Source organism: Heteronotia binoei, chromosome 6 (genome assembly GCF_032191835.1).
Source record: "Heteronotia binoei isolate CCM8104 ecotype False Entrance Well chromosome 6, APGP_CSIRO_Hbin_v1, whole genome shotgun sequence".
Classification (NCBI taxonomy): Eukaryota; Metazoa; Chordata; class Lepidosauria; order Squamata; family Gekkonidae; genus Heteronotia; species Heteronotia binoei.
The window spans coordinates 70,292,399-70,316,301 of record NC_083228.1 but is presented as its reverse complement, the minus strand read 5'-3'; the positions used below and the strand labels follow the sequence as shown (position 1 = coordinate 70,316,301).

Below are 23,903 nucleotides of genomic sequence, written 5' to 3'. Positions count from 1 at the left end.
CCATGGCCAAGGTGTTCCCCTCATGCCCACCAAGCATGCAGAGCGAGCGCGTCTTTTCACATATGAGCGACATTGTTTGTCCACATCTCAATCGCCTGCAACCCTGGACAGTTGAGCAGTTGGTCTTCCTGAAGGCCAACTTGCCTCTGTTTGGCTCCTCGAATGTAGACTTTGAGAGTGAATGAAATGAGAACCTACTTGTGCCTCCATCCTCTCTTGGCCTGCGCTTGGAAGGTGGTTGTAAAACGCTCTCCAACTAAACATTGACAAGATTCCAAAGACAGCCCAAAAACTCACTCACAAATTGATTGGCAGTGCACCCCCCCCCTCATCCATCCCCAAACCAAAAGTGAATGCTGGTTTAAAATCTGCAAAGCAATCCAAATTTCCCCAGTCCCCACCCACACATGCCTAATAATACTGAAAGGGCTATTGCAGCCCCCAACTGTGACCGACAGCACCCACAGGCTCAGCCAGGATTACCCAGGTTTTTTTTTTTCAGGGGCAGGAGGAAGAAAGAGGGAGGTGCCAGTGATGATGACAGGCAGCCAGCAGCCAAACCAATGCTGAGGTCCCTCTAATGGGACAGTGATAGCTGGTGTGTTGCTGCTGAGCTAAGAGAGAAGGAATGGTTCCCTTCCTCTCACACAATCTGAGGCCCTCCCAGTGATCTTCCTCATTTGGGATGCAACTCTGGCTCGCCTCCTCATGGTGCACGTTGGGTAATGCAAAAGAGCCTGGACCAGCCAACCATCCATCACTCAAGGTAAGTCTAAATGCTTCTTGCTTTGTGTCAGATACAGAATGATGTGGAGCTAGGTGTGGTCCAATGCTTCTTTTGTTTGAGAGTTGTGTTGTTTGGGGCAGGGCTGGAGAGCTGGCATCTGTAGTTGCATGTTCTGTGGCAGGGAAGCTGGCACCTGGGTGAGAGACGCAGAACCAGCATGCTTGTTGTGCTTGGTCAGCTCTCCCCGCATTGTTTGGGGCAGGGCTGGAGAGCTGGCATCTGTAAATTGTGTGTTCTGTGGCAGGGAAGCTGGCACCTGGGTGAGAGACCCAGAACCAGCATGCTTGTTGTGCTTGGCCAGTTCTCTCCGTGTTGTTTGGGGCAGGGCTGGAGAGCTGGCATCTGGGTTTGCTGCAGCCAGGTCTGCAGAGCAGACCTTGAGCAGATTGTGTTTTGTGTGGCAGTGATGTTAGCAACTGGGTTTATATTGGTTACAGAAGATAGAGAAGATAGATGGATGTAGTGCATTTGGGTCCTATAGAGATTCTCTGGTGTGAAGTTAGGTTTGGCTTTGGGTGCTCCAGGAACTGGACCCCCTGGACCAATTTTTTTTTTTTTGGCCTTGTGGGTTTTGTGTGGGACAATGCCCTGAAGCTGCACAGCAGTTTGGGGGTTCTCCTTAAAACCCCCTGTTCCCCAGAGCCACTTTTCCCATGACGATTACAGTGGGGGAAGTGGCTCTAATTGTTTTTTTTTTTTCTCACCATTGGGAACAGTGTTCCTTTTGGGGTGCCCACAGATGGGTGCAGTCTTTTTGGGCCAGGGGGGTTGCATGCAGGGGAGTCCCCTGAAGCTGCCCTGCAGTTTTGGGGCCTCTCCCTCAAACCCCCCTCTGGCCAGAGCCACTTTCCCCACAGCAATTATAGTGGAGGAAGTGGCTAATTGGGCTTTCCCCAGCATTGGGGCAATGGGCCTTTTGGGAAACCCAAAGACAGGGACCCCCTGACCCAATCTTTTTGGGACTTGGAAGTTTTGTAGGGTAGAGTCCCCTGCAGTTTTGGGGATTCTCCCTCAAACCCCTGCCCCCCAGTAGCCTCTAATTATGCCCTATGTTGCCATTGATTTCAATGGCCCATAGGGTATAATGGTGGGATAGGGGCACCCTCTTTGGGTGCCCCTTGAATGGGACCCCTGGCCCAATCTTTTTGGGACTTAGGGGTTTGTAGGGGAGAGTCCCCTGCAGGTCTCCTGCAAATTTGGAGGCTCTCCCTCAAACCCTCTACCCTCCAGGCGGTTTCCAATATACCCTATTTTGCCATTGATTTCAATGGCCATAGGGTATAATGGGGCCGTATATTTGGAAATAGCCGTGCATCTACTGTATATGCGGCTATTCTGAGTACTAGAAAATATATGGTATTCCGAATTTTTTGGCCCCGTATATTTCCGAATCCGATTTTTTCTGAATTTTTTTTTGCACACCCCTACACCCCCCCCCACACCACCTTGCAAGGCTTGCTGTCAGCTGACAGTTTCAGCATTGGGGGTGGAGGAAATGATTTTTTTTCCCTAATATATAAACAATTTGAAGATTTGCCTCTTCAGGATAAAATGTCATTACATTCACATGGACTACAGCAGGAACAAAATCACTAGTGATAATCTAACACCTGTACTGACCCTTGAATGCTGAAACCCTCAGTTCCAGACAACTGAACAATACGGCTGATTTAAAGAGATACTCTGGTCCTCTGGATTCAATATGATGCAAGAGCATTGTGTGTGAAGTAGAAACTGATGCCCCACAACCTTATAGGAAATAATTGGAATCAGTCAAGTGAAGGCAGACCTCCACAGGAAAAGAAAACAAAACAGAATGTAACTGTTATGCTTCAGCAAATAAGAAGCTACTAGTATGTCATTCTGATGCCTGGTTTAACAAAAGTATGCTATTGTTGCATGGCAACCACTAAGATACTCTTCCACAAACATCAGCAGGAATATCAAGCTCTTACAGGTTATTAATATTTGATTGTCGTTAGGTTTTACTAATCAATTAATATTGGACTTATCAGTCAATTCAAGAATATTTTGTTCACAAACACTCTGATTTTAAGTGCTTTAATCATTTGATCAATTAGTTAAATGTATATATACTTGTATATCAAAAAATAATAATAAAAAAAATTAAATGCCTGGTTCCATTCTGCAGTAATTTAGCAGTGAAAGGCATGACATTATATCACTCTCACAATTCTGGAACAGATTACAGAAGTGAGAATGGCTTCTGCAATTTATTGATCCCTTGTTAGGTCAGAGAGCTTTGGGGAAACAAGCTCCAATATCTGGCAGCCCAATAGGCTATATGCAACAGTGAAGTGAATATATTTTTGCCTAGTACATAGGTTAGAGAACTTCAGATATGCCATGTGGAATCTGTTCCACCTCCTACAACTGCATGTCTCTTCTCTTGTGCAGAAGACATAAAAATAAGGTCCCTTTGCTGATCAAAGGCCATTGACATGTGAGGCAGGGGCTTTAACTATAGGATTTTGGTGGATTCCTAGAGCAGTGTGGTGTTGTCGCTGGGTTTTTGAAGTCATGCTGTTAGCTGGCAGCCATTTTTTTTTTAAAAAAAATCCTTTAGTGCTATTCAGAGCAGTGGCAAGAAACATCAGCTGGGGGCATAAGATCCTGCAACCCCACAATGGAGCTGGAACCCCAACTGGGGTTGGAATTCATTGTCTTGAAATGAATGGTCTGCAGATTGTAATTATTTTCTAAAGATTAAAATCTTCAGTTTAACATACCGCATGTTACATTTCTGGTGCATTTTTAGGTCATGAGGAATGCTTTTGATTGCTCTTATAAATAGATAAAATATTTTTAAAAATGAAATTGTGGCAACAGTTTGAATGGGAATAATAACAGAACACCAGAACCTAGTGTTCACCACCAGGTAAGTGTAAAGAAAAAAATGTTGCATTGCCCCATAGATTCACAAAATCATTATTGGAGAATGATAAAACGGGTTGGCTCAAGCCAGCTTTTTTGTTCAGTCTCAGCCCAGGTCCCACAAACCCAAGCCTGCTCAAAGGAGGTCCGTTTTTACTGGTGGAAAAACTGGCAGGGACCCAATCAAGTATCTGTTTCTGTCGCTGAATAAGAATTCTAAGGATAAGAGGACAGAATGCCAGATTTAAAAGGGGGGGGGGGCACTATGAAATATGCATGCAATTTTCCTGATGAAATAAAACATATATATTGTTCTAAATGTTAAGCCTAAAAAGATACTGCTTCTCAGGAAATCAGGAGCAATAAATCAAGAATAATTCCTGTAACACAGCAAATTACAATCTTGTCCCTTCAGGAAGCATAGTGCTGGATGCTGGAATTCCCACTGAAAGCTATACCAATCTCATCTCTCCTCTAAAGGCACTGATGACAATGTGCCAGGACTACAATTCTTTATGACCATAAAGCGTCTGGGAATGCATGGGAAAAATATCTGTGTAATAATTTGTGGAATACAAAAAGCAGCCAAGTGCCTAAGGCGAGTTGGGTAAGTTGTAAATTTGCCATTCTGTGAACTGCCTTCTTTTTCAATTTATGAAGTCGGAGGGGTGTCCACAGAGCAGTAAATCTCTGTTCTTGATGTTTATTCCTTGCACGGGAAGAAAATTACAAAGCTAAGTAGTTTGTCAAGCAAGATGAAAGCCAAATGGGTAAAATGAGAAGCCATAAACTTCAGATGACTTCAGCCAGACCACTGGGCTCTAGCTGTGGCAAAGCTGACATGCACTGAAAGCAGAGGTAAAATAAAATGGTGGTGTTGGGGATCCAGGATTCCCAGTATTCTTCTAAAGTTCCTAAATCCAACAGTGTTCATAACTAGTAATATTTTTTGGGGGGGTGGGGGTGGGAATGAAAATTCAAAGTTTTTGAAAGCAAATTTGTCCTTGAGAATTGGCTTGAGATTTGTTTGTTTTTTCAAATTTGCTTCATCTGACTTGAGCATGGCAAAAATAACTTACCTTGCCTACTCACTTGTTTAAACTGGGCTGCAATCCATGCAAATAAGCTATGTGTGCCACTGAAATGCTTTGCATGAGTAGAAGATCAGTTTAAATGAGTGAATACAATATTGCAGTTAAATAACTTTCTTTTGCAAATGTCACATCTACATCTGTCATGAAAAAGGCAACAAAAATTAGAGATGGAAAACATGCAACACATTTATCAGCAATATGTGGGAATTATAAGTTGTTCAGCAAGACAGTACACCTTGAACTGGAAAGTACAGTGTTTCTGAGTACTCATACTATCAAGCATCTTATGGTTTCCAAAACTATTGCTATATTCAAAAGAGCACCTATTCACAGTCCCTCCAACTGCCTTGAAAACTGAACAAACTGTGTTGGACTGTATATTGAGAGGACCTCCAAGAAAGGGCTTGGCACCAACTGAGGCCCTTAAATCCATTCATGTTATGATGGTGCCATCAAAAACTGTGAGACTTTATGAGTCCATCAAGAGTTTGGATAAGGTTTCAGATATCCAGAAAAGTCAGTGAGTTAATCCATTTATTCCAGACTATTCCCAGAAACAATTAGGGTGCGGTCACACGTACCATTAGTAATGACACAGCTCCGTCTGGCTGACGGATTAAATGTGTTTGTTCAGACATGCACATCTGGCAATCGAGTGTCATCCGGGGTCATTCCGATTTGCTGCGGATCAGTGCCGTGTTAATTTGGCAGCACATAAAGTTCGGCCCTTTTTCAAAACAGTGGCACAAGATCGGCTTTTTGTTGTTTGGACAGCTCACGCGCGATACTGCCTCTCACCTTTAAAAAAAAAAAGTCCCAGCAGACATGCGCATTGCCAGATCATCCGGGAATCTGAGGTGACGCTTCTGCTTCTCCAATCAACACAGGATCGGAGGGGGGGGAATGTTATCCCACTATTCAGAACAGGAAAAAATTCCTGTTATCAAGATATCATTGTCACTGCCAATTTCTAGGAAAATAATTCCTGGCAGTTCCGTGGTTTGGATCGGCAACATTAATTCTGGAAACTTTCGCCCTTCCCCCCTGCCTCTGAAGAAAGTTTTGATTTCCCAGCTCCAAACAGTTGGGCGCATGTTCAATGGACCCCCTCCCCTCCCAGAAATCACCATCTGATTACTCATGCTCCAAGAAGTGAGCGTGATAGTATTGGATGTCTGATCGCACACAACAGAATGAATCGCATTCTTGGATGCTTGTCTGTACTGTCCTGCATCGAATATTCAGCAGTTCAGATTTGAGCGCTACACACACGCTTTTAATGGTACGTGTGACCGCACCCTTAGAGCAATCCCACTCATTCATACTGCATTCTTAGAATGCTAACATGAGCTATTGGATCAGAATGAAAATCCTGAAAATATGCACTTTATCTGAATTTATCCTGAAGCATAGCAAGAAGGTAGTAAATTATGCATGGTAGTAAATTATGGCTCACAAAATGTCCAGAATCTTTGCATCTATGTATCATCTAATTATCATTTTGATATAACCTGTGATTACAGAATGGATGTGCACACTATCTGCTCCTAAGATACAAGATAACAGCAGTGCTTGTAGAATGGAGCTTTCTGGCTTTCCCCCTTTTTCTTCCTGAAATTCTATTTCTGGAAAAATGGACCCTCCAGAACACGGTGGCATGGTGCTACACTGGAAGGGAGGAATTGTTCCTTCTTCCACGATCATATTTTCTCAGATCTTTAAAGACTACATCATATTCATGTACACTCTGTCCTTATATGGAAAAATATTTTGGGTGAAGTGATCTTGAAAAAGACACATTTATCTTCTCAATGTTTTTTTTGTCTTAGAATTTTTCCCTTTTGCACTGGATCACACATATGTTGTGCTTTTAGTTCTTAAATGTCGCCATAATGTGAAAAGCAATTTCAGTTCCCTCTATATCCTCCAAAGAAATGTCAGGTGATATTTTGCCAACATCTTATTTTAATATAGTTGCACCTTTCTCCTCTATTCATTAAATACAAATTCTGGCTCATGAAAATCTATACCTCTTGCAGATCTTCCACTGTCTGTCTGTCTTCTCCTGTGGGGTCCTCATAGGGTAAAATAAAGAGTTCAGCAGATGTGGGTAAACCAGGCAGGACTGCCACCAAAATTTGTTTGCTCGAAATAGCTGTTGCCTGATATGTAGAGGGGGAAAAGGCGAAAGTAAACAGGAGTGGTATTACAAGCTTGTCTGAGTGGTTTGAAATGGCTGCCTTCAGGAAAAAAACAAAAAGCAAATCTCTGGCTGCTAACAGACCGGCACTTTGGGCTGACCTAGAGATGCCTTAGAAGGTACCCAAAAAACTCCCGTCCACACAGTAACATCTGGCAGCCATCCCAATCCCGTACTCACCCTGTCCTCTGGGCTGATCCACCTACCTCAAAAAGGCATCACATCAAAAGTGTTGCCTTTTTGCTGAGGCGCCTCCAAGGTGGCTCCCGGCTGTCCGGAAGGCTGGGAAGCAGCTGAAGAGCACCTGGGGAGCCACAAACTGGGTGCATGAACATTCCAGATGCTCCCCAGGAGCCCATGGCCTGCCCCTTTTTCAAGCACCATCTGGCAGCTCCGGAGCGCTCTATTTCTGACCAGCTTTATTTGGGGCGGCCTCAAACTGCCCTGAATCGGCCATCTGATATCACCCTGTGATTCCTTCAGCCTAGCAGTAGTCTGATGTAGTCAGTAGTCTAGACTATCAGATGCTTAAAGATAGGTATCTTTGGCACTTTAAATAAAACTAATTATAGCTTATATATGTATTGGTTTATAAACTGCAGCCAAACTGAATTAAAAATATTGCCTTCCAAAATTTCAGATTTAAATGCTGTTGAATTAAATTTTGTACAAATAATAATTTAAAAATCATCTGCGTTCAATTCTGTTTTAAAAAATCTTCAGTGGACCAATGGCTGAATCCAACCAATTTTTCTGGTGTTGGAAAGGGGGGTAGGAGGGTCTCCCTTTACAACCAAAAGATCTTTCTTGAGGATTATAGGGGAGATAGGTGAGATTGAAGATTGAATTGAAAAGCTAGCTGGATCCAGCCTAATGTCTTGAAATACATCAAATTCTTGGATCCACAGGATTTTCATGATATGCAAATGTTTAATCTAAATCCATATAAATGGCAATTATAGGCAAGAACTCTTGGAGCAAAACAAAACAAAGCAGAAAACCCTCAAACAAATGTGTGCCTTAATCTGACATTTTCTTAAAGAGTAAGAAGCAACCACAGGGAAAAGTGGAGAGGACAAGTTCAATCATTATTGCATCCTACAGGGCTTATCCTTTCCATTGTTTCAGCAATGTAATTATATATCTTTGCAGGAGAACTGATATCCATGTAGTGTGTATTTGGTCTCATAGAGATAGTAACAAAACATACAGATGTAATCTAGAATGTATCAGGTTATCTATATCTCCCTCAACAAAATACTTTCTCATAATTCTCCTTGGGTTATTGAATAAAGTACACCGTAACCATTTGTTTTAAATTTCCTTGTAGCAGCAAAAAAGGTATTGGCTGGATACTGGATATTTAGCATGCACTATTAAGAATGGGCAAGAACTGACAAGCCTAAATTCATCATACACCAGGCCCAATTTGTGGTTTACAAGACTCAGTTTGTGCCCGTCCCTATACAAACCTCATAGGACTGTCAATGTGGTTTTGGAGGTTTGTGGGGTTCATGGTGAGAAGTGTTCCCTTTAAATCACTTCCCACCGTGAACCCCACAAACCTCCAAAACCACTGACAGTCCTATGAGGTTTGTATAGGGATGGGCACAAACTGAGTCTTGTGAACCACAAATTGGGCCTCATTTATGATGCATTTAGGCTTGTCATTTCTTGCCCATTCTTAATGGTACATGTTAAATTTCCAGTATCCAGCCAATACCTTTTTGCTGCTACAAGGAAATTTAAAACAAATGCCTAAAGTGTTCCCTTTAAATCACTTGTGCAAATGGGCACCACATGGGAATTTACCACTTGGCCTTCACTCCTGTGCAGGAATTCACCACTTGGCCTTCATTCCCACAGAATGCCTGCTTGCAAAACCCATGTAAAGGGAATGTTCTTGGTGAGCAACAATCAGCAGAAAGGAGGGAGGGAATATCCACAAAACTCACAAACCCAAACTGGTTCACAAAGCAGAAAAGGTTCATCCCAGTTCATGGGACCTCACAAACCATTAACTGGGACAAACCTCCATTTTCCTGGTTCGTGCCCATCCCTAGGTACCATATCAGAACAAATAGCTATATGAAGTTATCTATGTACTGGCAGTAGACAAATAACACACGAACATATGAAGCTGCCTTATACTGAATCAGACCTTTGGTCCCTCAAAGTCAGTATTGTCTTCTCAGACTGGCAGCGGCTCTCAAGGGTCTCAAGCTGAGGTTTTTCACACCTATTTGCCTGGACACTTTTTTGGAGATGCCAGGGATTGAACCTGGGACCTTCTGCTTCCCAAGCAGATGCTCTACCACTGAGCCACCGTCCTTCCCCAAAAAAATATATGAAGCTGCCTTCTACTGAATCAGACCCTCGGTCCATCAAAGTCAGTATTGTCTACTCAGACTGGCAGCGGCTCTCCAGGGTGTCAAGCTGAGGTTTTTCACGCCTACTTGCCTGGACCCTTTTTAGTTGGAGATGCCGTGGACTGGACCTGGGACCTTCTGCTTACCAAGCAGATGCTCTACCACTGAGCCACCGTCCCTCCCTCATTACAGAATCTAAAATAGAATTTAAAATGTTTGTACTTATGAACAATTTGGGAACAATTGTTATCAAAATCTGTATGTTTCTTCATCTAGTTATAGGTATTGTCTTTAACAGACAAGGTGAAAAATAAAATATACGTTATGTATTGTTTGTCTTTTATCATTATGTTAATAAAAATATTTTTTAAATTATAGGGGAAGTAGCCAGAGTTTGGTTAATGTGTCATTGACCAAACTGGAAATCTTATTATGAATGTTCTGAGCCAGCACGTTACTGACTTGTGAAAACAAACAATATGATTCATGCAGAACATGAAGGTTTGGGCATATCTAATTACAGCTATTTCTTGACAAGTTTACAAACAAAATTAAATGGACTTGAGTGTCCTGCAAAACCAAATTGCCAGCTTTTAGTAGATTGTCTTGGATGCAAGCTTGGATATCCTCTATACTGGGATGAATCTAGCTTAACTTTTTTGAGAATTAATTACAACTGATGTCCAGGCAACCAGATTTGCATTTCTCATCAGGGAACTTCCAAGGACAGGAAAGGACGTTTAATTTTACATACATACTCACACACCTGCCAGTGCAAAATTATAGAAAGAAGCAGGGCTTTTTTGTAGCAGGGCTTTGCATATTAGGGTACACCCCCCTGATGTAGCCAATCCTCTAAGAGCTTAGAGGGTTCTTCTTACAGGACCTACTGTAAGGGTTTCAGGTAGAGGAAGATATTTCGTATGACATTTTACTTGGAAATGCTCTGAATTGAATGCATGTAAAGGACTTACTACATGTAAAGTATGTACTCAGCCGCTGAGCCTTGGTTCCTTCTCTTGCAACTAACTTCCAATAATATGTGTGACTACTAAGAAAAAAACTCATTTGCTTTATCTTCATCTATAACCAGTGTCTGCTTCCCCCATTACCACAGAAGTTACTCTCACAAGTCATTCTCATGTCTGAAACTGGTTTATAGAAGAATTTCTCCTGGAGTCAACTTGCAAAACAGGTGAAAACACATGTGGCAGAAAGGCATCGATCAGAAGTAGTAACATTTTTTTCTCACTTACTTCAACAAGTGCTCTTTTTATAACTCGACTGATGTCCCGTCTCCATTCAGGAATGTCAGGGTTGTATTCATCAAGATTTGGAGAGAAGGCTAGTCGTAAAGACTGAAATTGTTCTGGAGAAGGGGGAAAAAATCAGGAATGTTATGAGCAGGATTCATTTTGGGTAGGAGCTCACAGGAGCAGAGCTCCGGAACCTTTTAAATTTTATTATGCTTTTTCTTTCTTACACCTCGTCCCCAAATATTTGCTTCTGGACTCTTGTTCAAGCCCCCTGTGAGAATTTTGATGAACTCTAAGATTTGACAAACTTGCTAATATTTTCCCCTACAAAAAATGGGAAAATAACCAAAACTTATAAAGCAGACAGATGGAAATCTTCATCATGTCACTGTGACCACATAGGAGAAAATAATTTAAAAAGTATGATGGGAGTAAGATTTTATTATGACTATAACTCAGGAAGCATTTTAAGGAAGATGCTGAGCTGATATAATTTAGTACACCTTCTAGTGATGTCAGGGGTGTGCAGCATATGCAAATGAGTTATGCTAGTGAGTCGTGCTATTGACCTCTGGAACCTCTTTTTCTACAAAATGACCCTGGTTATGAGTGGAAACTCCTCAAACAAGGTGACTGGATTTTTAAAAACTTGCTTCACTTTCTAATCAAAGATATTAATTCACATTTTATAATGTAACTTGTTGTTTGTAAATCACTAGACTAGTTGCCAAGAGTATCTTCTGTCAGCTTCTTCTGGTTCATCAATTCTCTCCACTTGGGTTATGACCTTTAAAGGCCTTTCATAGTCTAGAACCCACACATCTAAATGTCTGTATCCTCCCATATGCCTCCTCCTATATATCTCTAAGTGCCAACTACAGTCCTTAGGCTGCTACCTACTGGCTGTTCCTCAACGAAGGTAGCCTGCTTGATAATCAACGAGAGCCAGTGCCACACCATAGCTCCCATTCAGTGGAACAGGATCCCTGAGTAGATGAAGAGGGGTGCCATCTTCAAGAGACACTGAAAGACCATTTTAGTTTCCAAGGTGCTTAATGAGGTATAACCTGAAGTCTCTTTTGGAGTGAGGGTTATTTGTAGGTTTTCTAGTTTTAAATTGTAGTGTTTTAATGATGGTTTTAAAGCCACCTTAAAAAAAAAGGTAAAGGTAGTCTCCTGTGCAAGCACCAGTCGTTTTCGACTCTGGGGTGATGTTGCTTTCATGTTTTCATGGCGGACTTTTTATGGGGTGGTTTGCCATTGCCTTCCCCAGTCATGTACACTTTCTCCCCAGCAAGCTGGGTACTCATTTTACCAACCTCGGAAGGATGGAAGGCTGAGTCAACCTGGAGCCAGCTACCTGAACCAGCTTCTGCTGGGATTGAACTCAGGTTGTGAGCAGAGGGCTCTGACTGCAGTACTGCAGCTTTACCACTCTGTGCCATGGGGCTCTTAAAGCCACCTTAACCCACAGGAAAAACAGGATATAAAGATGTCCATAAGAACAACAACAGTAACAATTTTAGATAACATGTTTATTGATGAATTGGCTTTTACAAAATTTAGTCCACTTCATTAGATACATGAAGTGAATTTTCAGTCATCGGATATTAGTGTATGAAGAGTACATAGGAAGGAAAAAACTGACCAATGAGTTAAAAGCCATAGTGATTTTGTGCCATTTCTATGTCAGTCTCAGATAAGCGCAGCAGAAATTCACTATTGGAATTAATGATAACACAATTTACTTTATTAAGCAATTTAACACCAACTGAGAAAACTGTCTGAAACGTTAAGCCCCTGGATAGATAGCTCATTCTTGGATATCTACCAGGAATGAACTATCTATAACCCTGATCAAACTTTCTTGTCTTACACGATAGTATTGTAGCTGCATTATTTGCTGCTTTTCAGAATTATGCCATTTAAATCCTGCAGATTTAGGAATTTGGTGCCTCCTGCAATCATTCTTGTTTTCTGAACAGAAGTATTGGGTCAGTTTCTGATTAAATCAATTTCAGCTTAGCACGGACCCAGAGAAAAACTCTTAATGTTGAAAAACCCAAGGATCTATGAGCAAACAGCTCATTAAGTGTTGTGGGTATACAAACCAGCCCACTGAGACTTCTTGATATCAGGCAAAACCCTCATTTACAGTGGTTACTCTGATGTGTTTTTTCTTTCTGCCTGCACCCAAAATGAAGGCATGTAGCAATTAGAATATTTGTCTTTTGAAAGGATGCAAATGAAACACTCCAAAACATCCTTCAAAATAAGTGAAGCAGCCTGGAAATTAGTTTAAAGGGCTGAGTAGCAGGGGGGAATTTAAGAAAAAGTGTTACACTAAGCTCAGTGTTTGAAATATGGGGAAAGAGTCTCATTGCAAGTTAGAAATCCATTTTGTCAGCGCTCTGAGCACTACATTAACATTTTCAGCTTAATTTTTTTTTCCTGGCTGGAAAATCCTTGTGAATATTGAATTGGGAAATGCAAATGCTAACTGCATTTCAATAGAAAGTAAATTTTATTCTGAATGGGAATAGGACAAAAATATCTAAACCACCACATCTGTTTTTTAACATTCCAGTTAAATCTCGCAGACGTGGTTATTTCTTCCTTCTCTTTAGTGTTTAGCAGGATTGCTAAGCTTGTGGATACTAGTGTGGTACAACTGGTAACCACAGAACAATCTTTAACAGACCTATACCCTTCCACATGCATTGAAGAAAAAAGGCCTTAGATATGTATAATTTTGCTTACAATTGCACTACAAGTGTATTGGACAAGTGCTATTTTCAGCTAGGACTAGGTCCAACCTTCTATGAAGTAACCATTATTAGCCTATTTTTTTATTTATTCAGTTTATGAATTGCCTAATCACTGCTATTGAAACATGATAGAAACACTAAAATTATAGAATAGACATTAAAAAAGCATTAATACAGTAATCTAAAAGAAATCAAGTGGTGAAAGATTACCATTTCCTCCCAGTTCTGGGATGGTCTAGTAGGATGTAGAGTAGTAGAATAAGAGATTTGATTTATACCTTGCCCTTCCACTTGGAGTGTCAGAGTGGTTTATAATCTCGTTCCCTTCCTCTCACCATAACAGACACCCTGTGAGGTAGAGTTCTGTCTCTTCTTGAGAGAAAAGCTCTGTGAGAACTGTGGCTAACCCAGCTGGCTTCAGGTGGAGGAGTGGGGAATCAAACCCAGTTCTCCCAGATTAGAATCTGTGCCCTTAACCACTCACCAAATTGGCTCTCAAGAGGAGGATGCCACCCAAAATAGAAACTGTTTCTTCCTTCAACCAAAAGCCTGGTGGAACATCTCCGCCTTATGGGCCTTATAGAATTGCATAAAATCTTGCAGGGCCCTGATAGTATTTGGCAGACATTTCTACCAGGCTGGGGCCAGAACTGAAAAAGCCTGGCCATGGTGGAGGACAGCTGGAGAACTTTGGGGCTAGGGATCACCAGCAAATTGTTGTCTGAGGAGCATAATGCTCTCCTGAGGACATAAAATACAGCCATAGTTACAGTGAAAATCAGGATTCTTGTTTGGTTTGGGGATTGATTTGGTGTGTTTGCTATTCTTGAAGCTATAGGACTGGGTCCCACTGGATTCATGCTGGCAGAAATGGATCAGTCCCCACCTTCCCTTTCTCAGGAGCACTCTGTAGCCCCTGAAAAATTGATGCCGAGGACCCAGCAGCTAGAGGTCAGAAGCTGCAGTGAAGCGATGATTACCCTAGCCACACTTTTGTCAACAGAATGCCATCTGGATATAATTCATAAAATGAGGTGGAAAGCAGCTATTGTGTTTACTAGATTGTTACTGTGATTAGAGGGCCTAGTGTGGCTCATAGGTGTTCATGATTTGAGCCTTCCCACAGCTACTATTCTTATCTCTTTCAAGGCTGGACTCAGGAATGAGATAATTGGTTAATCATGAGAACCTGTGCTCAGTTGTATAACCAGATGGGAGGGGGGAATTAGGAGCAGATGTTAATGTCTTCTGGAAAGTTCCATCAAGAGAGTTTCCTGATCGGATCCAAAGAACCACCTGATGCCAGAGGGCAAAAATGTATAATAGACATACAGGCCGAAGGGAAGCCATGCTAACATTATTCTCCTGCCATGCTAGTATGTTTTAGTATGCTTGCAATCCATCGTGCTTCATCATGATGGATTGCAAAGTATAGAATGCCTTTATGCTACTGCTTAGATTTTATGCTGCAAAAAGCTATGCCAATACGAGGTATTCAGTGCAGTAGAACAGTTAGCTTCTTTATTTTGTCTAATGATAAACTATAGAGACTGTACTGCATAAGGAAATCTTTTTTTAAAAAATAAACCTTTATATATTTTAATGGTCTACTAGGCATTGCTGGGCATTGTTCAAGGGACAAGGGGGATCCAGGCTTGGATTTCTGACATAAATGCATGGTTTTCGTTGGGTCAAATCCATTTGGAATACAAAGTCTACAACAAGAATATAAAGTCCTGAACATAATATCTTTCACTTCTCTGTCCTTATAGCTACACAGAACTCTGCAGAACAAAGGAAATATGCTGGCTTTTCAATTACTATTGTTCTACACAACCTGATTTTGGTGCCTTACATACATCCGAATTTGTGTGGCTTTATCTTGCCCATATCCATATAGCCAGGGGTCATTTTGTAGAAAAATAGGTGGTGGAGCTCATCCAGGAATTGTTATGCAGCTGCACATACTATTCAATGGACAAGGAGGTGGAACTCTCAGAAGGAGGAGGTGGAACTCTCAGAAAGGTTCAGGAGCTCTGCTCCTGTGCGCTCCCTCTGAATTCAAGGCCTGCATATAGCAGAGTGAGAAATACTCCAGGTGGTTTTAGAATGGATTAACAAAAGCAAAAAGGCTCACCATATACTGCAATTGTCTTGGTGTCCTGAAGAATGGCATTCCCTGCAGAAACCTGCACTGTGATAGTGGTCATCCCTTCTGTAGAGAATGTAAATGTGATGCTCCCTTCCAAGGTGATTAGTGGCTGCAAAGGAACATGAAAATGGGGAAGGTACATAATCCTATGTATACTGTATTTGTAGGTACACAAACAGCCAAGCAGGGATCTTCCTCCTGACTTCCTGCAAATCTACCTGTTGAATGGAGCATTGGCATGGAGAAGGCAACAAAGGACCTACTATAATATTATTCTGCTTCTACTTCAGGAATCCTAGAAGCAGGCATTTGGAAGGGATCAACAGAATATTTAGTGGAAAGACCATCTTTAAATGTCTCACTGATGGATTCATATCATCTGCATCACAGTGAACAAAAAGCAGATGAAAGGCAGGAATGTCCCGGTAAAGAGCTCCAGAGTGAGGTAGAAATAGTTTAGAATTACCAACCAATCTGACTTGCAACAACATTTCTTTGTCATTCTGACTCACAATAATGAGTTCAACAATCAGCATCAGAGGATGCCCTTCACGAGGCATTTAAAAATTGGAATAGTGATGACAGAAGAGGGGATTGAAAGAAAGCAAAAGGCAAAATCGAAAAGAAGCAAAGGAATGACTCTTTCAACAGGCATCCTCTGTATTAGCAACAACACTGTATATCATCTGTTTAAGTCCTAAGAGATGAGGTGATACTCAACAAAGCACAGAAATACTCTGAAACCAAAAGTCACTGAGGTAAGATGGTGGGATAGATAAAATTTATGTACACCATTTTAGAAGATTTTTTCCACCCACTACTGAGTAATCAGCTATATTAATGAAACCAAGGCTTATAATAACCAGTTGCAAGTGATTAACAATGGGATTACAATTGGTAGGTAGCATCAGAGGGTGGGTTAATCTCAAAAAAAGACTCCTGATATAAATCAGCAGTGCATGGCACACTGTTCTGTATGTCACCACCAGTATGCATACTAGCAGAATGGATTGAAAAACTGGGAATTATATGTCAGATATGACCAATGAACATTCTTGTCATCATTCACATGTTCCTATTGAGACATCTTTATGTACATGTTGGGTTGGATCCCAACTAAATTTTCCAACAGCACAAAAGGACTTTCTTGCCTTTGCCCTCCCATGCCCCACCACAGACCTCTATAAAATGCTGCTCCTGTGGGTGAACCAATCCTGAGCCATGACATAGTAAGGTCTGCAGAGGAAGGGGAAAATTGGTGGAAACTGCCAATTTCTGGATCGAAACCATAACCTTTCAACCTTGCACATAAAGAAAATTTGTCAATCATGCTTGTCTTACTTTTCTTTACTCCCTATTGAAAATTAAAAGAGCTTGTGAAAAGTGCAGCAATACAAATAAAGAGCAATTTGATAAGGCACCTGTTAAGATTTCTCCAAAACATAAATGAGGCAGGAAAAAAAGGGGGGTGTCTTTTTTGTGCCAATTCTTTTATGCTAAATGCAGTCTGTAGGCAGAGAAATGCTACAAATCATTTCACTTCTCCTAGTGTGTAGTAATGAGGCATTCTTTCAGCTTAACTGCACAAATGAGAACTTCAAATAGGTTGAGCAGTATGAAAGTGTAGGTGTTGGTACTCTAGGCAAACATTCCTTTTTTATTAATCCAACAGAGCACATGGATTAGAATTTACAGTTTAAACCCTGGAGCAACACAGAAGGAGCATCAGCCAGATTCAAAACTTTTTTCTTTCAAGTCTGGGTTTGTAACATGAGCTTTTTTTTCCTTGCTTTTTTTTAAATAAAAGAATCCATATTTCACATAAGAGTAAGAGAGAAAAAGGCCCACATCTTGAAATCTTTGATAATCTGTCACTGTGCAGTTTTCTCAGTTTGATCTCTTCAGCAGTGTCCAATGGGGGATTGGTGATTCGCATAAGATGCAAATGAGGGCTAAACAGAGAGAGTTAAGCAACTTTATAAAAAGCTGATTTGCAACATAAAAGTGCTGAGAATTGTTCTCTATGATCTGCAGGGGTCTGTATATTCCTCGAGAGAATTTGAAAGCTCCACAATAATGTTATTATGTCATGATTTGACAATTAATTTTAGCTGCATAAACTACAAACCTCAGTGTTGTTTCCAAACCACCAGATGTAAGTTAATGTTCCAACTTGACTGGGCCATAGCACTGCTGTGGCATTAACTTCTTTGTTCTTTGTTGTTACAAAGGGCAGTGATAAATGGACATGTTCCAAAGGGCCTGAAAACAAGGAGGGGGGATTGTAAATTAGTTTTGTCCATTAATATTCTAATCTTGTCCTGTCCTTCTCTCAACTTCAATAAGTGTTGCAAGCATCTTCATTAAAAAAAAAAAAAAAGGTAAAGGTAGTCCCCTGTGCAAGCACCAGTCTTTTCTGACTCTGGGGTGACGTCGCATCACAATGTTTTCACAGTAGACCTTTTAGCGGGTGGTTTGCCATCGCCTCTCCCAGTCATCTATACTTCACCCCCTTCATACATAATACATAATAAAAAATACTGGACTCCAACTTTGTTATAATAAAATGGTAATATTAAATTCTGTATTCTGTGTTTGCGATCCCTAGATATAGATCACAGTATGATCTTACACATGCTGCTTACACATGAGTGTAATCTTACACATGCTCATACACAGTATGATCTTACATATGCTCATACTATGGAGCTATGGACAACTAAAGCTCATGCACTCGTAGCAAAATACACATGGAAGATCACCACACATAACAATCAATACACAAGGTTACTTCAGCTTCTTACACAGAAGTGATTGTTGTGTAGGGACTTTGTAATGTTCTAAGCATTGTTGATTTATATAGCCATTTTTGAGTTGAAATGAGAATGTTGCTTGAGCGTTTAACATCAGGCCATGTGATTGGATTCACTGTATTCCTTGATGCACCCCCCCATTATTTTGGCATAAGGACAGTCATAGAGGAATCAATCAGCCCACCCTAGGAAGTTCCATAATAGGGTACATTATCAAGAGGAAGAATCAAGGAAACTTGCAATTGGAAACATCTTATTTATTTACTTTTAACTATAGGTACACTACTCAACTGAAGGAAGAAATGAGTGCCTAATAGTCATGGTGATACATACTTTGCTCCTGAGACCCAACATATGTGTAGATTTCACTGTAAACAGGATTGCTAGCCTAGTGCTGGTAACTGGTAGGAGACTGGAGTTGGGGGAGAGACCTAGTGACAGTTTTGTGAAATGCCACAACATCTCAGTGGCATTGCATGGCACTCTAGGGTTTCTCCAACACTCTGCAGTCATCAGGGAAACTCTTATAGCACTGTGTGCTGCAACAATGTCACTTCTGGTTTCCTAGCTGAAAGTGATATCATGTCTTTCCACCCCTATTTCCTCTCCCACTGCTCCAATGAGTACTGTGGAGGGATTGGGAGCACGGCAGGGTTTCCCAATTGGAACCAGGCATTTGGCAACAAAGGCTTAGTGGGTCAAATGTACAATAATTTAATTTCTTAGAAGGCTCTGGGTTCAGTCCCTAGTATTTCCTATTAAATCACCTTGAATAGCAGTGGTAGAAAATACCTTCATATGAGACCTTGGTCATTTGATACCAATTAGAGTAGTTACTACTGTGCTAGATTTTAGATTGATCTAATTCGAGATAAAGCAGCTTTATATGTGCAGATGAATAATCTAAGATGTTCAGATTTAATACAAAATCATGATTTTTTTAAAAAAAAATATTTGGCTTACAGACTATCATTCATAGCTTTTTCTCCCATCTCCTGAACAGAGTCCCAGGCAGTGGAAAACCTTGCCTACATTACATTGAAGACAGTGCTGGGAAACAAGACAGAATTAGGCCAGGATGTCCGCATTTGTACATGACATAAATCCCTAGGCAAGATAAACTATGGTTAATAAATAAACATCAAATCATAGTTTTAGGACCCAGTTTGATGTATGTTCACAAATCATAGTTCATGGACTGCCAACATTTGAACAATCCTGAGAACTATCATTATTTTAATTAAACCATGGTTTTGCATAAAAGCCTTTCTATCAATCAACTTTTTAAAATAATATGTAAACAAACTGTTTATTTCTGCAAACTATCCAGGTAACACTTTGATTGGCAGATTTCAAACTCAGAATGTAACGTGTGTCACAATATGCAAAGTATCGTCCCACATTTTGACCTGTTATTCCAAGGGGTCAAAAATTCCGGCTGCATTGCTTGGGACACTGACACAAAGTGCCAGTGTTTTGATTCAATGCCTTTGCTTTGGAACCCGTCGCATCTGGATAGTCTAATTCTAACCATTGGTTTTGGAATTAGTGGCACTGGAACTAGTCTGGATTAAGGATCTAAGGGCTGTAGCCTTACAACAGCAAGTGAAAGTGCTTTAAGGCTGCAGTCAGGTGGCTAAGGAAGAACACATTGAAGCTGAATCCAGAAAAGACAGAATTAATGCTGGTAGGCAAGGCTGATATTCTAGATGGATTGTCCTAGGGAGTGATGTTGGTTTTTCCAGAGCAGGTTAAGAACTTGGGGTTGCTCATGGATCCTGCCTTGGTGTTTGGAAGCAGGTTGGCTTTGTGCCCAGGAACACCTTTAATCAGCTGCATCTGATTCATTAATTCTCTCATTATCTAGACTTAGCTGAACTGGCTGCGCTGATTCATACTTCTGTAACCTCATGGCTGGATTACTGCAACTTGCTCTATGGGGAGCTGCTCTTGAGAACAGCCTGGAACCTATAACTGATCCAGAATATGGCAGTCTACCTATTGTCAGAGGCTAGCCACTGAGAATATATATTACCCATTTTGAAACAACTATATTGGCTGTCAATCTTTCTGAATTCAATTCGAGGTCCTGCTTATGACCTTTAAAACATTTCATGACCTGGACCCACATATTTGAAGGACTGTCTCTTTCCTTATTTCCCTGTGTGCCAACTATGATAGTCAGGCAGCCTTTGGCTATCCCACCACTTAGGGTGGCCCATCTTGGTATCAGCCAGAGCCCAGCCTTTTCCCTCATAGCTTCAGCTCTGTGGAAGGGGTGCCTTCAAGAAGTGAGGGGGGTCACCTCATTGGAGATCTTCAGGAGGTATTACAAGGCCTGCCTGTTCCCCAGGGCTTTTAAGGGGGGGGAGAGGGAAGTGATTAAGGGGTTGCTATTTTGTTTTTGGTTTAAACTGAAGAAGTTTTTAAGTATTATTGTAAGCTACCTTGAACCACAAGGATATGTGGGATATAAATATTTTAATTAATAAATAAAACTGATTGAAGGATAAGAAAGTTTTTGGCACTTTGGATCATAACTTGGTTTAGAAAGTCCACATTCTCAGCAGGCAGTGATAGTGTTAATATAAGGGTGTTGTATTTTCATAAAATCCAAACAGTCAGAGAATATCACATTCACCACAAAGGCTAGAGAGATTGCTTTAAATAAACAGTAAAGTATCTATTCTCAGCAGGAATCTGTTGCTAGCACTTATTCGCATCTTCAGTAATTCCAGCTGTAAAGTTCCTTCTCTTGTCTCTTATTTCCTATGCAAAGATAATTTGCAAAACAGCAGAAAAATTACACTTGAACTTGTCCCTACTTCCCTCTGTCTCTCATTTCGAATATATTTTTAAAGAAAATAAAATGAAGATAATGACCTTGAAACCAAGTGTTCCAAGGTAAGATTTTCTTTACAAATTTTACAGTATAGCTAGATTTGAGTCCAGCAGCACCTTAGAGACAGAAAAAAAAGAGGGGGGATGTAAGATTTTGTGAGTCAAAGCTCCCTGATGAAGGTAGATTTGTCTCTCGGAACCTTATAGCCCCCCAAATCCTGTTGGTCTCTAAAGCTCTTCTACTGCAGACCAACATGGCTATCCTCTGAAACTATCATACAGGATATGTATCTGTCAATGTGGTCAATCACAATGACACAATTAATCATTTGACCCCTGTGTTATTATTATGAAGTATTCATACACTATATAAAACTGGTGCTGCATTTCACAGCAACATGTTACATATGGCTCCTGTTCTTATATGAGTGCTTAGAGCAGGGGGGGGGGGACCTTTTTTCTGCCAAGGGCCATATGGATATTTATAATGTCATTCGCGGGCCATAAAAAAGTATCAACTTAAAAAACAGTGCTCCGTCGAGGGAGAATGATTCAGGCCAGTAAAATTAATGCAAATAATTGTTTTCCTATTTGAAGTCATGTGGGGAGAGCCTAATCTGGCACACACACACATACATCCGGCTCGCCATCCTAGGCAAATGCCTAGGTCCAGGTTTTTTTGTAGAAAAAGCCCAGCAGGAACTCAGTAGCATATTAGACCACATCCCCTAATATTAGCATATTAGGTCACACACTCATTAGTATATTAGGCCACACCATCTGGGATAATCAAGTGCAAACTGAACTGTGACAGTAACTTTTCCAGGTTCTACAGTAATTCTGGCCGGCCAGCCAGGCCCCAGGGAGGCTGCCGCACAGTACATCTGGGCCCTGTGATCCCTGCTTGACCCTGGGGAGGCTGCTGCACAGTGCAGCTAGGCCCCCCAATCCTCGCTGGCCAGCCAGTCCCCAGAGAGGCTGCCACATGGCTCGGTTCGGCCCAGCAATCCCCGAGGGCCACACTAAGTGACCTCGAGGGCTGCATGTGGCCCTCGGGATGGAGGTTCCCCACCCCTGGCTTGGAAGCTACTCTTTTTCTTCCTTTTTATGCACTTGTTATTGCTTATCTGTGTTCACATGTATCACTGAGGAACAAATAACCATAAACTACTCATGGCTAACCCTTCCCTTGAATTTAGCATATTTCCCTCTATCAGCATGAAGTGTGGTAACAGATAACGAAAGGAACAAATCCACCACATTCCTCCACTTTCATTACCTCCTTGAAACAAAGAAGGAACAACAGATTGATCGCATATCCTATTTTAATGATATACAGTTTTACCTTAAGAGGTGAAAAAGGCCTTAGTAGAAACCATTACAAACAAAGCATGGATACTCAGATATCCTGCCAGACATGCACATAGCTTGAAATGGATATCTGATTTTTTAAAACGTTAAGCTGGGTATAAAATATGTTGGTCAAGATAGTACAAGAACATCTCACATTGGTCCATTCAAGAAACTTCTTTCCCCCTGTCAGTAAGTGTTTGCAGTGAAATTAGTATTTGCTTAGAAATCATTCATTAAATATCCAAAATTGGATTTTTAATATTCCATTGAATGCTCAATGTTTTGATTTTATCTAAAGTGAGGGCTGAACAAATTAAACCATTTAGTTCTTACTGAGGCAAAGATATTCTCTGTGCTATCGTAAAAGTTGTTCAAATCAACAAGGTCCTTCGAAGAAGCATGTGTATAACATATCATCTCCTTTGAGACTCCCACTACTTCTCTAATATTGGTTTAAAAGCAAATCAGTGAAGCAGGTAATTCTGATTAACTACAACCACCAGTGTGCTAAAAAACAAACAAAAATGCAATTTTGAAAATACAGCTTTGGAACAGTAGGTGGTGTTGTACTACTATCTATGTGACATAGCAAGGAAAAATCTGAATGACTTTTTCTGATAGCACTGGGATTACTATTATTATTTTAGTCATTTTTGCTACTTAAATCTGTTCAAGGTACCCTAAGAAAATAGAGTTTGCTTTTGCAAGAACTATGCAGATACACAGAATTGGTATACTTCCTATTTTCTCACCATGTACATGAGACTTTTGTTTAGCTGCCAAAATTAAAGTTTTCCAAAGTTGGTGAACTTGCAACTTTGCTAGTATCTATTGAGTTTTGAAATTCCATAAGTTACTTTTATTTATTTATTTATTTACATTAGACTTTTATCCCGCCCTCTCCGCAAGTGGACTCAGGGCAGCTTACAACAGTCGTTTACACGATTTAATACAATAAGTCAATAAAATCTATAAAACATTAATACAATTAAAATTTAAAAACTATTCCACGGTGCTGTACCATTACTATGTTGGCGGTTCTGCTTTTCAGGCGGTTGGTCACCGGGAACTCTAGCTGATGTCAGGTGGCAGCTCTCTCTCAGTTTAAGCATCAAAGGCCTGTCGAAACAGTTCAGCCTTACAGGCCTTGCAGAATGTAGGAAGGTCCCACAGGGCCCTTATGGTCTCAGGAGAGCATTCCACAACTCTGGTGCTGCCACCGAGAAGGCCCTGGCTCGTGTCAAACGCAACCTGGCCTCCTTTGGTCCAAGGGTGGACAGCAGATTTTTTGTCCCTGAACGCAGTGCTCTCTGGGGGATATATGGGGAAAGGCGGTCCCACAGATAAACAGGTCCCTGACCATAAAGGGCTTTAA

General features: G+C 41.0%; 1 protein-coding gene across 4 annotated transcripts in view; it reads right to left on the bottom strand.

Annotated features, from left to right (window-relative positions):
- The window catches only part of SORCS1 (sortilin related VPS10 domain containing receptor 1), a 763,613-nt gene that overhangs the window by 53,769 nt on the left and 685,941 nt on the right, over window positions 1-23,903 (bottom strand). For all 4 annotated transcript variants that reach the window (XR_009555572.1, XM_060241701.1, XM_060241700.1 and 1 more), the window contains exons 20-23: window positions 17,650-17,783; window positions 15,507-15,630; window positions 10,602-10,714; window positions 6,807-6,938 (exon numbers count right to left, since the gene is read on the bottom strand). Coding sequence is in view for 3 of the 4 variants with exons in the window: in XM_060241701.1 (XP_060097684.1) it covers window positions 6,807-6,938; window positions 10,602-10,714; window positions 15,507-15,630; window positions 17,650-17,783 (503 nt within the window). In the remaining variant the exon portion in view is untranslated. The remainder of the gene's footprint in view (window positions 1-6,806; window positions 6,939-10,601; window positions 10,715-15,506; window positions 15,631-17,649; window positions 17,784-23,903) is intronic.